Source organism: Myxocyprinus asiaticus, chromosome 42 (genome assembly GCF_019703515.2).
Source record: "Myxocyprinus asiaticus isolate MX2 ecotype Aquarium Trade chromosome 42, UBuf_Myxa_2, whole genome shotgun sequence".
NCBI classification, from domain to species: Eukaryota; Metazoa; Chordata; class Actinopteri; order Cypriniformes; family Catostomidae; genus Myxocyprinus; species Myxocyprinus asiaticus.
In genome coordinates this window covers 16,004,331-16,018,974 of record NC_059385.1, presented here as the reverse complement: position 1 = coordinate 16,018,974, position 14,644 = coordinate 16,004,331, and the positions used below count along the sequence as shown (strand labels likewise).

Genomic DNA, 14,644 nt, shown 5'->3' with positions numbered 1-14,644 from the left:
CAATACGAGAACTTTCATTTTGTCAACATTTCAATTACTTTTACATTAAGTTAACTGCAATCTTTGCCTCTGAAGAGAGGTATGTCTTGCAAGGCATACAGTTGTTTGACATAGACACACAATAGACCTCAACTCTTAGCACACAAATCACAATAACGCTGTTAATCAACAAACCTCATTAAAAGATGAGCTCCTAACATCACCACACAACAACTGACTAACAGTGGCAACAAAAAACAACAATCACAGCATAAAAACAGTCAGCAAACAGCAAAAATTACTCCTTAACACTAACCACATGATGTATTCATGTTGCAGTGCATGCTAGGAACTCGCAAATCAGCAACATTGTTTAATATGAAATTGTTTGTTCTGATAACTGTTAGACTAGTTGAGATAACATTTGGGGGAATATTGTTGGTCTAACGTGTTTTTTTTTGTTGTTGTTTTTTATGTAGATGCAAAGTAATTCACATTTCGTAGTATCTGTGACTAAAAAAACAAAAAAACAATAAGCTGAATAAAACAGTTTGAGAACTGCAAACTAATTCAAGCTCAGTATCAAAATATTGACAGAAAAAAGAGGGCTTATCTAACCTTCCCTTTGTGTCTGAATGCAGGTAAGTGGAAAGACCATAGACATCCGTTTGAGGAGTCCTGGCTGGATAAAGAGTCTAGAGGAGGAAATGAGTGTGGAGAGAATCTGCGGGAGCATCCCAACTTCCACCAGCTCCACTTTGCTGGCAGAGAACTCAGACATGGGAGAAGAGTATGATATGGAAGGTATGACACCTGTTTGGGTTACTTGGTATCAAAATGTGATGTCCACATGTGATGTCATACTTGTTTATATTATAACTTAAAGGAATAGTTCACTCAAAAATTTAAATTCGGGCATAATTTACTCACCTTCATATCTTTCCAAACCTGCATGTCTTTCTTCTGTAGAACACAAAAGGAGGAATTTTAAAGCATGTCCCGTTCTCTGATGTACATACAATGGCATTAGATAGTGGCTCACTGTTAATCTTAAAAAGCACCCAAAAGTGTCATTAAAGTAGACCATGTGACTTGTGCATCACATTCCAAGTCTTCTGAAGACATACAATAGGTTTTTTTGAGAAACAACTGTTATTTTACAGTTAAATCTTGACTTCTGCATGTTCATTAGAGCATGAAACATATGAGATATGATGACAGAACTATTCTTTAAATGCTGCTTTTAATTTCAGTTGTTAAATGTGTTTTATCAGCTTTGCCACAAGAAGTAGAAACCTCATGAATGTGTCTCCTTATACTTTAGTAATGTGATCTGCACATGAGCCTATGGGACTTTCACAATATGGAGTTACTCAATGTAGTTTCAATACGATAGAGATGATGTTGTTGTTGTCAGTACATAGTGTGTTTTATTGCTGTGTTGACAGGTGATGTGGACGAGGAGGTTGAGGATATCTTACCCCAGCACCTGCAGCCTGGAGCGGGCATGGATCTAGGTGCATCCCCCGCCGCTTCCCCACGCAGCAGCCCCTGCCCCTCTCCTACCCACGGAGAGTCCCTACCCCCTATCCGGCCCAACAGAGCCCCTCCACGCACTGCTGGACCACCACAGGGTAGTGCTAGTATTTTACTCCTTATGAACAAACACTCATATTGTCATCTATTACACAACAGGGCATTTGTGCTATTTTTTGCGTTGTCCTTTCCAACTTTTTATATTTTTTGAAGACCCCATAAAAACCCATCAAAATGTAAAGTTTTTTGGCTTTTAGTCCATGTCTGTTACCTTTGAGGTTATCTAAATGATAGTGGAAGGAAGTGTATACAGGTTGTTGTTGTTTTTTTCCTCATCAAACACCAACATAAAAAAAATCCAGTTTAATAATTTTCCTTTGTGTTCACACTGCAAAAAGGAGGATTAAGTCCAGCAACCAGTAGAAGGGAACTTGCAGGTAAAGAGAGCAGCTTACAGAGGTGTTGCTGATGTGCATCAGTGGTTACTGAGCTCTTAGAGTGTGTCTGTGTGTTCTCAACGTTTTTTAGTGTGATTTACGGTGCTGTCAATGCTATTTTTTTCTCTTCAGGTTTTCCTGTTGATGGTCAGCCAGCTGGAGCTCCCTCGTCTCAGGGACTAGAGCCAAAACGGCCCCCTCCACCACGCCCTAATGCCCCACCAGCTCGACCTGCACCACCACAGCGCCCACCACCACCCTCAGGTACAGCTGCAAAGTGTTTGTAAATGCTTACCTAATAGGCCTGGACTTAAAAACACACAGGTTTTTGCAGGATTGAAACACACAACCAAATAAGTACTCATAAAACCTACATTATTTTTCCATAAGCAACTGTATCACATATTCTGTTTTGACTTGTCTATGCATAATAAAAATGCATTTCAATCATTTCATAATTCCCTGCTGTTTCTAAAGGAGGGAGAAGTCCTACTCCTGTTAGGAAAGATTCAGCAGGTAATACTGTAAATGCATCAGTAGTGTGTATTAGCAGCTGGACATTTGCTTACTACTGTTGGTTCACTTTTATGTGAATATTAAATGAGATTCTTATATAAGCTCAGTGGGCCTAAATGTCTTGAGTGCCATATAATGCACAATGTAGCAGTTTTGTGTTGTGATTGGTACTTTTTATTTATGCTTTGTGCTAGCATGTCATTTTAAATGTATAGTCCAAGTGCTGCTGCTGTGGCTGTATTTTGCTGCGTGGGATTTTACATATGACTATAGAGCATTTTTACATTGTTTTGAGGAGATTGATTTTGAACATGATGTCATATAGTTTGGAAACTATTCAATTTTCTTTCAAAGAATTCACTGAGCCTCTCAATCTAGACTTTCATCTGACTGATTATGAAGGTAATTTTTAAAAAGATTTGGATTTTAGGTTCTTGCAGTGTTTGTTCTTGTGTATGGTGACTTCCCTGTTAATTGAGACCTTCTGTGCTTCCTACTAGAATTAACAGTGACAACAGTTTGTATCATTATTAAAAATGCTAATTCATGACATCATAAAAATATGATTTTATATATATATATATATATATATATATATATATATATATATATATATATATATATATATATTATATATATATATATATATAATATTATATATGATGATGCCCTCTTCTCAGTTTTCTTAATATCTTTTTTAGTTTTCAGTTGCATTACGCTTACATCTTGTCCAAAGTGTGGCGAGTAAAACAAAAATATACTAGCCAATGGCAATCAGTTCTCCGAAGTGTCCGTAGAGGGTTGTTCTGCTGAACACAAATGAAAATTTTTAGAAGAATATCTCTGCTCTGTTGGTCCATACAATGCAAATGAAGGGTGACCAGAAATCTGAAGCTCCAAAAAGCACATTAAGGCAGCATAAAAGTAATCCATATGACTACAGTGGTTTAATCCACGTCTTCTGAAGTGATCCAATGGGTTGTAGGTGAGAACAGAACAAAATCGAACTCCTTTTTCACTGTCCATGGTGCTATTGCAGTCTCCAGGCTCGATCATGATTTTAAGCTTGATTACACTCCCTGGTGCTTGACACATGCGCAGAGCAACGAGGAGACTGCTGATGTCAAGATTTATAGTGAAAAGGAGTTATATTTTCATCTGTTCTCAACCAAAATGATCAATTAAAGATCAATTAGATCACTCCAGAAGACATGGATTATACCACTGGATTCATATGGATTACTTTAATGCTGCCTTTATGTGCTTTTTGGAGCTTCAAAGTTTTGATCCCCATTCACTTGCATTATATCGACCTACATAGTTGAGATATTCTTCTAAAAATCTTTGTGTTCTGCTGAAGAAAGAAAGTCATACACATCTGGGATAGCATGAGGATGAGTAAATGATGAGAGAATTTTCATTTTTGACCAACTAGAAGTAGGTCATTTGTTGGTTAATTTACCTGAACATTTCAGCACATGAAGTCTCAATTGTTCCACTGATTTTGACTTAGTTTTCATGTGTGGAGTGATGGGTTGACTGGTGAATTAGCTTTTGTAATTGAATAGAGATGATCTCTACAACAGGTAAGGACTTTATAGTCAAACCTTCTAATGACTTGTCCTCTGCGAGTAGATCAGATGCATTTTCTCCCTAGCTGAAGGCTGTAATGTGTGTTGCAAAACAGAAAATAATTTTGCCATATTTATTCCCTCATGCTGACAAAAGGACAAAAAAGCCCAGCATTAGCACGTGCGGATGCTGGTGAGTTCCTACACATGCTGCCTTCCCATCAGCCCTCCAAAATAACATCAGTCGCCTTTAACAGGCATCAGATTTCGTTGAGGAATGTATTTAGGCCCAAACTATTGCCCTACAAAGGCAAAACACAGTAACTTCCCCTACATTATCCTTGCATCTTTTCAGAGCATTGCAATCATTTAAGGTTTGGTAGGGAATGGGAAACTCTTCTTCCATTATTAGATTGTAGAGTAGCCAATAATGACATAACATAAGTTACATTTAGGATAAGAGCCAAGGAAAAAAATGAGGAAGACTGATTGGGCAGAAGAGAATGACAGATGCAGATTTGCTTCTTTTCAATCGTAAAACAATCACAGATGATAACACTTTTTGAAAAAACATGGCTTCAACAAAATAAGCTTGATGAACTTCACAAGTATATCTCCAATCTGAAATTTTAATGGCCTTATTTCTCCTTGAAGTTGTCTGAAGTCAGGTGATCATGGGTTTATATAACTCCCACTGAATGTCTGATTGCTATCGACTATTTTTCAGGCCGAGGTCAGGCCACTGGATCAGCCCCTGGAGGTGCTTCAAGGCCGGTGAGTTGACTAAATAAGATGAATATTGAAAAGAAAAATAGACTCTTTGTCTATATTTTACTCTAATTTTGAAAATTCACTCTTTAAAGGAAAGTGTTTGTTTTGCTTTAGATCCCACCCAGAGCAGGAGTCATCAGCGTCCCTCCTCAAGCCAGACCTCCCCCTCCTGCTCATCCTGGGGCCCCCAGACCCATAGCAGAGGTGCATCCTGGAGCCCCTCGACCCTCACCTGATAATCACCCTGGAGCACCACGACCCTTTTCTGAACCCCAAAGCAAACCATCTAATCTGCCTCTGGGTTCGTTAAATCTCACAATACCACATACATAACACAACAACAACTTAAAGGGGCGTGTCTAAATCAGTGGCTTAGTCTGATGGAAATTCCAGAATGGCCAACATTGCTTCCAGCACCTTTAAAACTTTATACAAATTTATACATGTTTTTTACACTTTTAACAATATGTTTAAACATCCAGTTCCCCTGTGTGTTTGTCCTACAGGTCCACCTCCCACACTGCCAGGTCCCTTGAGACCTCAGATGACATCACCCATGCAACCAACGACTGTATCTCCAGTGCAGCCTCCGGTCCAACCGCAACTGCCCCCAACCATACAATCTCAGCTTCCTGCACCAATGCAGCCCACCTTTCCCGCCCCTCTGGTGCCTCAGCCGGCCGCCGTGGCCCCCCAGGCACCTTCAGCGGGAGCTTCTGCCACCCCTCAGCCTGGACTGGCCTCTCCCAAGCCTCCACCCCGGAGTCGGTCGTCCCATGCACTGCCACCTGAGCCTGCACCTGCTGCTGCTCCTACATCTCAGGTGAATCCTCTTTTATCCTCATTACTAGATCACAAGCCCTCATTTTTTTTCTGAATGTTGAAAATTGTAATGTTTGTAAAGTACTATTTTCCACATTTTAGAATAGAACAGTAAAGTCTTCAAAACTATCAAAGAACACAAATGGAGGTTTAGGAATTATGCATTCAAACATTTAAACACAAGAATTTAAATCGGAGATCATGAGAAACAAATTCAGTCAAAACAGTCCAAAATTTTGACTAGTGCAGTATAGTTATGGGCAGGCACCGCCTTTGTTTAGTTGAAGATCAGTCTCTACTTCAATTTACCTTCTTGGATCTATTAAGTCTTTTGTGTTATCCAGCCAATTCTTTTTCAAACTGTTAAACGGCTTACTACGGGATATCTTCTCATTCAGGTGGCTCTCATAGTCATGTTTCCCACTTTTCTTGATGCATGTGTCTCTCTCTTTCACTAGCAGGAGCAATCCTCAGGTTGACAGGTACTGGATTAAGTCATTTCTAGTCTATACTTTGTGTACATGGCACCGTATCTTGTGGTCACCTTGTGTGGAGTGCTCATACATTACAGAATCCTCCATGTTATAATTGGTTTTCCCACTTTTCATCTTTCATTTGACCTTGTTTTATTTTCAGTGTCAGAAATATAACTTGAACCCCTTGACGTAAATGTATGTCACTACTTAGGAGGAAAAAAAAAAGGATGTGTTTAATTGAACTGACAGGGGGTTCAATGAAAGTGTCATTCGTATTTGTTGTGGGTAGTGTTTGTTTTTGTTTTTAATCAGTGGTATGTTGTTTTTTTTTTATGTTGTCATAGAGCTTCTTGGGTGTAGTTTACACCTTGCTTCACTTTGGCACACATTTCTAGTAGACTGGCAGACTGATCATTTTTGTGTTTTTGATGCTTTTAAAATGCCTTTTTCCATGGTTTATAATGGACAGTTAAATAAACATCAGGAATCAGGTCTTTCAGATATTGATTTGTATATACAAAAGGTCTGTCGTTTGCCATTTATGTTCTTAACCAACAAGATTTTTTTCAAATAGGGTCAGTTTTGATTTCATGTTGACTTTAAAGGGATAGTTCACCCCAAAATTAAAAGTATCTCATCATTTACTCACCTTCATGCCATCTCTGATGTGTATGACTTTCTTCTGCAGAACACAAACAAAGATTTTTAGAAGAATATTTAATCTCTGTAGGTCCATACAATGCAAGTCAACAGGGTCCAAAACTTTGAAGCTCAAAAAAGCACAGAAAGGCAGCATAAAAGTAATCCATACGACTCCAGTGATTAAATCCATGTCTTCAGAAGTGATATGATAGTTGTGGGTGAGAAACAGATCACTATTTAAGTCCTTTTTTACCATAAATTCTCCCTGCCAGTAGGTGGCAATATGCACAAAGAATGTGAATTGCCAAAAACAAAAGAAGAAGAATGTGAAAGTGGAGATTTATAGCACAAAAGGACTTAAATATTTATCAATATGGGTTTCTCGCCCACACCTATCATATCACTTCTGAAGACATGGATTATACCACTGGAGTCATATGGATTACTTTTATGCTGCCTTTACGTGCTTTTTGGATCTTCAAAGGTTTGGTCACCATTCACTTGCACTGAACAGACCAACAGAGCTGAGATATTCTTCTAAAATCTTCGTTTGTGTTCTGCAGAAGAAAGAAAGTCATTTGGGATGGCATGAGGGTGAGTAAATGATGAGAGAATTTTCATTTTTGGGTGAACTATCCCTTTAAATCTTCATTATATTGTAGCTTCTCATCAAGCTAAAAGTTTGATTTCATAAGGTTGTGTATGTGTTTGATTTCCCCAGGCCAAGGTCATGAATGGAGTCCAAAGAGAAGCACAATGGAATCTAGACCCCTTTGATATGCTTAACACCGAGTCCATACTCCAGAACACATCATTCTCCATGTCCCTTCCTCGCTCCTCCTCCTCTTCCTCCACCACATCTTCCTCCTCTTCCTGTTCTACGTTACCCAGCTCCCTCTCTCTCTTCTCCTCCTTGCAAAGCCCTCCTTTAGCTCCAGACACCAGCAGTGCTCCATGTCTTCTGCCTCCACCCTTTCCCTCCCGCAGCAGGTCCCAGGAGACTCTCCGCACATCCCCCAATCCATTCCTCACCGAAGCCAAACCCAGACCCAGCAGCACCAACCCCTTCAACGGCGGCTTGCTGTCCTCACAGTGCCGATCGCTCACACCCGATTTCTACACCCAGCAACAGGCCCAAGCAGGCAAGCCTGGCCTGAATAGGGCGATGTCTGCTCTGGTTCAAAGTTCTACTCTTCCCCCTTCCTTCTCTAGGCAACAATCTTTAGTTCCCACTGCAGCACCGGTCCCAGCCAGTCGGACCCAGAAGTGGGTTACATTTGACGATGATTCAGACTTTCTCCAGTCAGGAAAGGTTCAATCGGGGCCTCCGCTTATTCCTGCAGCCTCATCTCTTTCCTTCCCACAACCCCAGAGCAGCTTCTCCAGCTCAGGCTTTGACATGGACAGCAACTGGCCGTCTCTTCCCACCTCCGCGTTCCCAGCAATCCCCCCTCCGATCCCATCAAGGACTAATACCAACATCAAAAACCCCCACATCCCTTCCAGAAATGAATTCACCGAGAGATGAAACAGAGTAGTTTAATGAGCCGATAGAGCTTGTATGTAAAAATATGGAGAAAATATTATTGTGTATCTATAATATGTGTATGGTTTGTATAAAAGTGTGATGTATCAGAGGTGTTGACCTGTTTATCTGAAATGAATTTATTAGGCCCTCTCTTTGCCCAAAGCAGACAGCAAACTAGTAGGATATCAAGACAGTTCTTAGTGAATTTGTATGTTTTTCAGTTTTTAGATTGGGCAGAGAGTCTGCACCTGTTGTTATCGACATATTAACCTACATATACGCACACACGTGTGTAAAATTTTACAGTTCAATGGCCAGATTTAATATATTTAGATTAATTATTACGAGCTTCATAATTGGATAATAAAGACTCTACAGTCTACACATTAAAATATGTATCTTACTTGCAACAAACCCCAACCCTAATGTAAATTATCTGTTTCAAATGCACAGATTTAAAGGGATGTGTCGAAAGTATTTTCTGCTGTAATCAACATTATGCTACAAATGTTGTTGATTGAGCTTAACTTGTATTGAACCCAGAACATTTCTTTAAAATGCCGGGCTGTGTCCGACTTTTGGCATTATGGCAAATGTTAAGTGGGCTTGACCGTGAGCCGCGGTCAGATATTTGTGTTGTTAATCTCATGAATGTATCTTTCACCTGCTTCTATTGCCTATGTTTGTATAGCTGTTAAAATGCAGAGTGTGTGTGTGTGTGTGTGTGTGTGTGTGTGCACAGAACATAGATGTATGTTTCTGTGCTTTAGTGGATAGTCCAATTGTGGGTCCGATTTTTCTGGGTGTTCACGCAAACAACCCCACCCCAACTAATGTGCTTGGCTGTCTAAGTTGTCGAAATATATCTTATATACATATTCATAGTGATAATATATGTCTTCCTAGTGGGGAAAAAATGTGAACTGGTTATGAATTGTGTTTATATTTGCAGCATATACATGCCATATCTAAAGTGCACTGAAGAGCTCTGTCCTTTAGTCTTTCAAACACAGGATGAAGCCAAAGTTTGTAATGTTGGGGTTGTGTGGAGAGCATATCTGTTTTATAGGCATGAGGGCATTAGTTGCCCCTCTTATTTATCAACCCCTTATATACAAATGTGCTTTCAGTTTATCTGATCCAAAGCTCACAACAAAACTGCTGTATTTAACTAATCTGTTGTGTGATTTATTTGGTGGGTTCCTCCATCGGGCTTCCTGGCTTTCTTTCGTGCAATAGACGTGTGCTTATTCGCTCAATGAAATCGTACTTCTTTTCATTTCAATGGGCAGGCTCTTCATTCTCGAAAATTCTTGATAGATCTATTTATTGTTATGTGGAGGAATACTGTGCTGTATGTTGGAGTGTGCTGTCTATTTGCGTGCACTAGCTGTTTGTGCGAGTGTGTTTGCGTTGTCATTTGGAAGGATTCAAATATCTTTGTTACGAGTCAACTGACCCCAGAGTCATTAAAACGTTCAGTCACCACGCTGTTTAAAAGTAATATTCTGTATGGTCCTTTGAAGGTTATAACGTTTTAAGGTTTAGTAATCTTGAGAGTGTTCTGTTGGTGAAAAGTGAGAAGATTCTGGGGCAGTTTAGTATGTTTCAGCTTCATAATTGATTGTTTAGCATTCCAGACTTTAATGGTGCATTATGGTTGAATGATCAGCCCTCAGCACTGTTTGATTTTTGTGTACCGAGTCACTTTGTTCCTCTCACAGTTTGATGTTATGCAGGTTTTATCACTGTGCCTAAAGGGCATAATGAACTAATTTATTCTGGGCTAAAGTTTGGGTGTTTCAGGAAAGTAGTGGCAACAGTATTTTACTTGTACTTTTATTCCTTGTTTACATTTAGGTCAAATTTAACATCAGTTTATTTGTTCAGATGTGCACCCGGGAAGTGTTGAGCAACAAACTTTGAATTTTGACTTTAATTTTGAAAATCATTATAGATTTATCTTTGATTATCGCAGCACTGAAATGGTTGGGTACACGGTCTCTCTTTGGGATTTGGTTGTGAAAGGGGTCAGAAGAATGCCAGCTGGTAAGGTTGTGTATTAATGCTATGAGTTAACCATTGCAAAATGCATTCCAAAGCACTAACTGTGAACATCTCCAGAATACAGACAGGTATCAGGCCATGGATAATATATCTTTTTTTCTTTTGAAGACTGATAAGCGCTATATAACCACTTAAAAAATAAAGGCATTAAATGTAATATGTTCAGGTGTTCTGTATGTAATGAAAGCATCTGACACTAGCCAGTGCTAGTTATTAATGTGGAGAAAGGTTTTATGGGAATTAATTAACTCCTTTTGTGAAGTTAACATTCCTTTGTAGCTTTTAGCACAGCAGTGATCAGAAATCTGTGGTAGTAACCTTATATGTATGTATACACAAACCACAAAACTGCAATTCAGTAATTTAAGTGCATACCAAAGTGCACATTTATGTATGGAGCAATTGATGTTGTATGTATGCAATAATAAATGTAATTCAACGTGGAAAATGAGTCATAATGTAATGGTTTTATTAACTGGTACAAAACATTTAATAGAAGATTTAAAGTGGTAACAGCTAATCTTTGCTATACAATTGCAAATGGGTATTGGGTAGTGACTGTGAAATGCATACTCCATTTACAGCTGTTTCAAACCGCATTCTTCTAATTGTATAATTATTGTAGATGCAGTATTTTATGACCTCATATTAATCGAGTACTTATATAGAGTATTTGAACTTTTAAAACTGAGTTTATCACACAGCAGACATGAAAGTGAACTGGAAAAAAGCTAAAAGGAATTTAACCCGTATTGAGTACCGACGCTGACTACCACCCCTGGAGTCGCAAGTTCGAATCCAGGGTGTGCTGAGTGATTCCAGCCAGGTCTCCTAAGCAGCCAAATTGGCCCGGTTGCTAGGTAGGGTAGAGTCACATGGGGTAACCTCCTCATGGTTGCGATTAGTGGTTCTCGTTCTCAATGGGGTGTGTGGTAAGTTGTGCGTGGATCGCGGAGAGTAGCATGAGCCTCCACGTGCTGTGAGTCTCCACGGTGTCATGCACGACGAGCCACGTGATAAGATGCGCGGATTGACAGTCTCAGAAGCGGAGACAACTGGGACTTGTCCTCTGCCACCCGGATTGTGGCGAGTAACCGCGCCACCTCGAGGACCAAGTAAGTAGTGGGAATTGGGCATTCCAAAAATGTTTTTGTATCCTGTGGGAAACACACATTTGAAAGGGGGTGGGGCGGAGAAGTAATGAGTGAGTGGACCAAATTTTTTTTTAAAAAGAGGGTCCATATATTTAGGTTATTTGAGTCAAAACAATGACCTAAGTCAAAAACTTAGGCATCCACACACAAACTTAACATGGCAGCATTTTTGAGAAGTTGAGCAGGTTTTTTTTTTTTTTTTTCATGAGCTATACAGTACAAGCTGTGAAAATAATAACAATAATACATTTTTATTTTTTTTATGTATTATATGGGCCCTAATGATTTAGAAAATAGCAATACATTTTTCAGCTGTATTTTATGTTCTTGACCTTTTAGAAATAATTAAAAAGGAAATAGTGACAAGTCACAGCACCTTAAATAAACACTTTCCCTTATATATTTATTTAAATTTTTACATAAAATCCAATGTGGAAAAAAAGGGCTAAAGTTCATGTTCTTTTCTAATATTAATAATATCCTTTCAATAAATTTAAATATTATAATTAATTTTATCAGATATAGTGATCCAACCAAATACTTTTTCAGCCAGATCTCTTCTCGCTTGCCAATTCCAAACTTGTTTGTATATAACTGCATGTATAGAAGAATATATATATATATATACATACATACACACACACACACACACTCTCTCTCTCTCTCTCTCTCTCTCTCTCTCTCTCTCTCTCTCTCTCTCTCTCTCTACCGGTCAAAAGTTTTGAAACACTTACTCATTCTTTATTATAATTTTTTTTTTTTTTTTTTCACATTTTAGAATAATAGTAAAGTCATCAAAACTATGGAATAACATAAATGGAACTATGGGAATTGTGTTGTGACTAAACAAAATCCAAAATAAATCAAAACTGTGTTATATTTTAGCATCTTCAAAGTAGTCACCCTTTGCCTAGTATTTGCAGACATGTACTCTTGACATTTTCTCAACCAACTTCTTGAGGTATCACCCTGGGATGCTTTTTAAACAGTATTGAAGGAGTTCCCATCTATGTTGGGCACTTATTGGCTGCTTTTGTTTATTATTTGGTCCAAGTCATCAATTCCAAAAAAAAATTTTATATTAAATTTTAGTTTTATAATGAAATAAATTAATATGGTGGCACAATTATATTTTTGTCTACAAAACTAATTTCAAACATTTAAGCATACGCCTTCAGATCAAAAGATTTTTAAGATCATGAGAAACATTTCAGTCGTGTTTCAAAACTTTTGACCGGTAGTGTATATTGAATTTGATAAGGAAAGAGAGAAGTTTTCATTCAGACTTTAAAATGGCTAATAATAGAAGTGTAAAGGAATATTCCTGGTTCAATACAAGATAACCTCATTTGACAGCATGTGTGCCATAATGTTGAATACCACAAAAAGTATTTCAAATTGACCCTCTTTTACTTAAAAAAATAAAATAAAAAAATAAACTTAAATTGAGGTTACAATGAGGCACTTACAATGCAAGTGAATGGGGCCAATTTTTGGAGGTATTAAAGGCAGAAATTTGAAGCTTATTATTTTATAAAAGCACACATTAATTCCTCTATTAAAACTCATGCATCATTTGAGCTGTAAAGTTGTTTTAAATCATTGTTTTAGGGGTTTAGGTTTATGGCGTAAGGTTGTCATGGCAACGAAGTTGTAAAAAATGACAATAAGATTACACAGAAAAGGTAAGTAAGCGATTGTATCACACAGAAATCATGTTAACACACATTGTTTACATCTTGTGGCTATACTTTTGAAACAGTGAGCATTTATATGTTTACGGATTGGCCCCATTAACTTCCATTGTAAATGCTTCACTGTAACCAAGATTTTTCCTTTTTCAGAGAAAAAAGGGACCAGTAGAAATATGTTTTTATGGTTATCAAAATTATGTCACCAATGCTGTCGATTAAGTTTAACTTAATTAGTATTAAATTAAATTAAACTTAATATTGAACCCGGAATATTCCTTTCCAAGTTCAGTTTGAGGGTCATTTAATTTGTAATAGCCCATTTCCGGTCAAGCAGTGGAAATTCGCTCGTGCTTGTTGTTGCTGTCTTCACAGCACTATGTAGAGGTAAATAGATCATCGTGACTCACATCATCTTCGCTGCTGCGCTGAACGACATATCATTCCCTCACAAACACAGTCGTGATGGGGTTTCACAGAAGACGGTCCTCCGTTTCGAAGGTTTTCATCCTTCCCCGTTTACTCTGCCTTATGTGTTTTTCTGTCATTTGTCTGGCGGAAAACACTGAAATGGTGAATGCGGTGACGGAAAGGAAAGCAGAGGAGAGTCACCGGCAGGACAGCGCCAATCTGCTCATCTTCATCATGTTACTCACACTCACTATTCTCACCATATGGCTCTTCAAACACCGTCGCTTCAGGTTCCTCCACGAGACGGGTCTGGCTATGATCTACGGTGAGATCCTGCATATATTATATTCATGTTCATAAACATATTCACGTTCGAATTCATTGCAAACTTCTGCATGAGCTCATTAATATTTAAAGGGATAGTTCATCCAAAAATTCAGTAACTGTTTACTCACCCTCATGCCATCCCAGATGTGTATGACTTTCCTTCTTCTGCTGAACACAAAGATTTTTAGAATAATATCTCAGCTCTGTAACTTTGAAGCTCCAAAAAAGCACATAAAGGCAGCATATAAGTAATCCATACGACTCCAGTGGTTAAATCCACTTATTCAGAAGTGATATGATAGGTGTGTGTGAGAAGCAAATCAATATTTAAGTCCTTTTTCACTATAAATCGCCACTTTCACTTCCTTATTCTTCTGTTTTTTGGCGATTCCCATTCTTCGTGCATATCGCCACCTACTGGGTAGGGAGGAGAATTTATAGAAAAAAAGTACTTAAATATTGATCTGTTTCTCACCCACACCTTTCATATCATGTGCTTTTTGGAGCTTCAAAGTTCAAGCCACCATTCACTTGCATTGTATGGACCTACAGAGCTGAAATATTCTTCTAAAAATTTTCGTTTGAGTTCAGCAGAAGAAAGAAAGTCATACACATCTGGGATGGCATGAGGGAGAGTAAATTATAAGAGTATTTTCATTTTTGGGTGAACTATCCCTTTAACTGCATTTGAACAATAATTCTGAGATTTCTTTTTC

The 14,644-nt window shown here is 38.3% G+C and overlaps 2 protein-coding genes across 14 annotated transcripts in view; both read left to right on the top strand.

The window, feature by feature from the left end:
* LOC127432399 (synaptojanin-1-like) overlaps window positions 1-10,796 on the top strand; it is a 36,016-nt gene extending 25,220 nt beyond the window's left edge. For 3 of the 11 annotated variants that reach the window (XM_051683428.1, XM_051683427.1, XM_051683430.1), the window contains 9 exons: window positions 621-783; window positions 1,428-1,613; window positions 1,914-1,952; window positions 2,085-2,216; window positions 2,823-2,870; window positions 4,767-4,813; window positions 4,925-5,111; window positions 5,317-5,633; window positions 7,472-10,796. In XM_051683428.1, the coding sequence (XP_051539388.1) occupies window positions 621-783; window positions 1,428-1,613; window positions 1,914-1,952; window positions 2,085-2,216; window positions 2,823-2,870; window positions 4,767-4,813; window positions 4,925-5,111; window positions 5,317-5,633; window positions 7,472-8,278 (1,926 nt within the window). In that variant the 3' untranslated portion in view covers window positions 8,279-10,796. Of the gene's footprint in view, window positions 1-620; window positions 784-1,427; window positions 1,614-1,913; window positions 1,953-2,084; window positions 2,217-2,822; window positions 2,871-4,196; window positions 4,233-4,766; window positions 4,814-4,924; window positions 5,112-5,316; window positions 5,634-6,090; window positions 6,115-7,471 lie in introns of all 11 variants that reach the window. The other 8 variants (XM_051683437.1, XM_051683436.1, XM_051683429.1 and 5 more) reach the window with 8 other exon arrangements.
* Window positions 10,797-13,543: 2,747 nt separating this feature from the next.
* LOC127432400 (sodium/hydrogen exchanger 6-like) overlaps window positions 13,544-14,644 on the top strand; it is a 92,247-nt gene continuing 91,146 nt past the window's right edge. For 2 of the 3 annotated variants that reach the window (XR_007895743.1, XM_051683440.1), the window contains exon 1: window positions 13,544-13,926. Coding sequence is in view for 2 of the 3 variants with exons in the window: in XM_051683440.1 (XP_051539400.1) it covers window positions 13,656-13,926 (271 nt within the window). In the remaining variant the exon portion in view is untranslated. The remainder of the gene's footprint in view (window positions 13,927-14,644) is intronic. The other variant, XM_051683439.1, reaches the window with a different exon arrangement.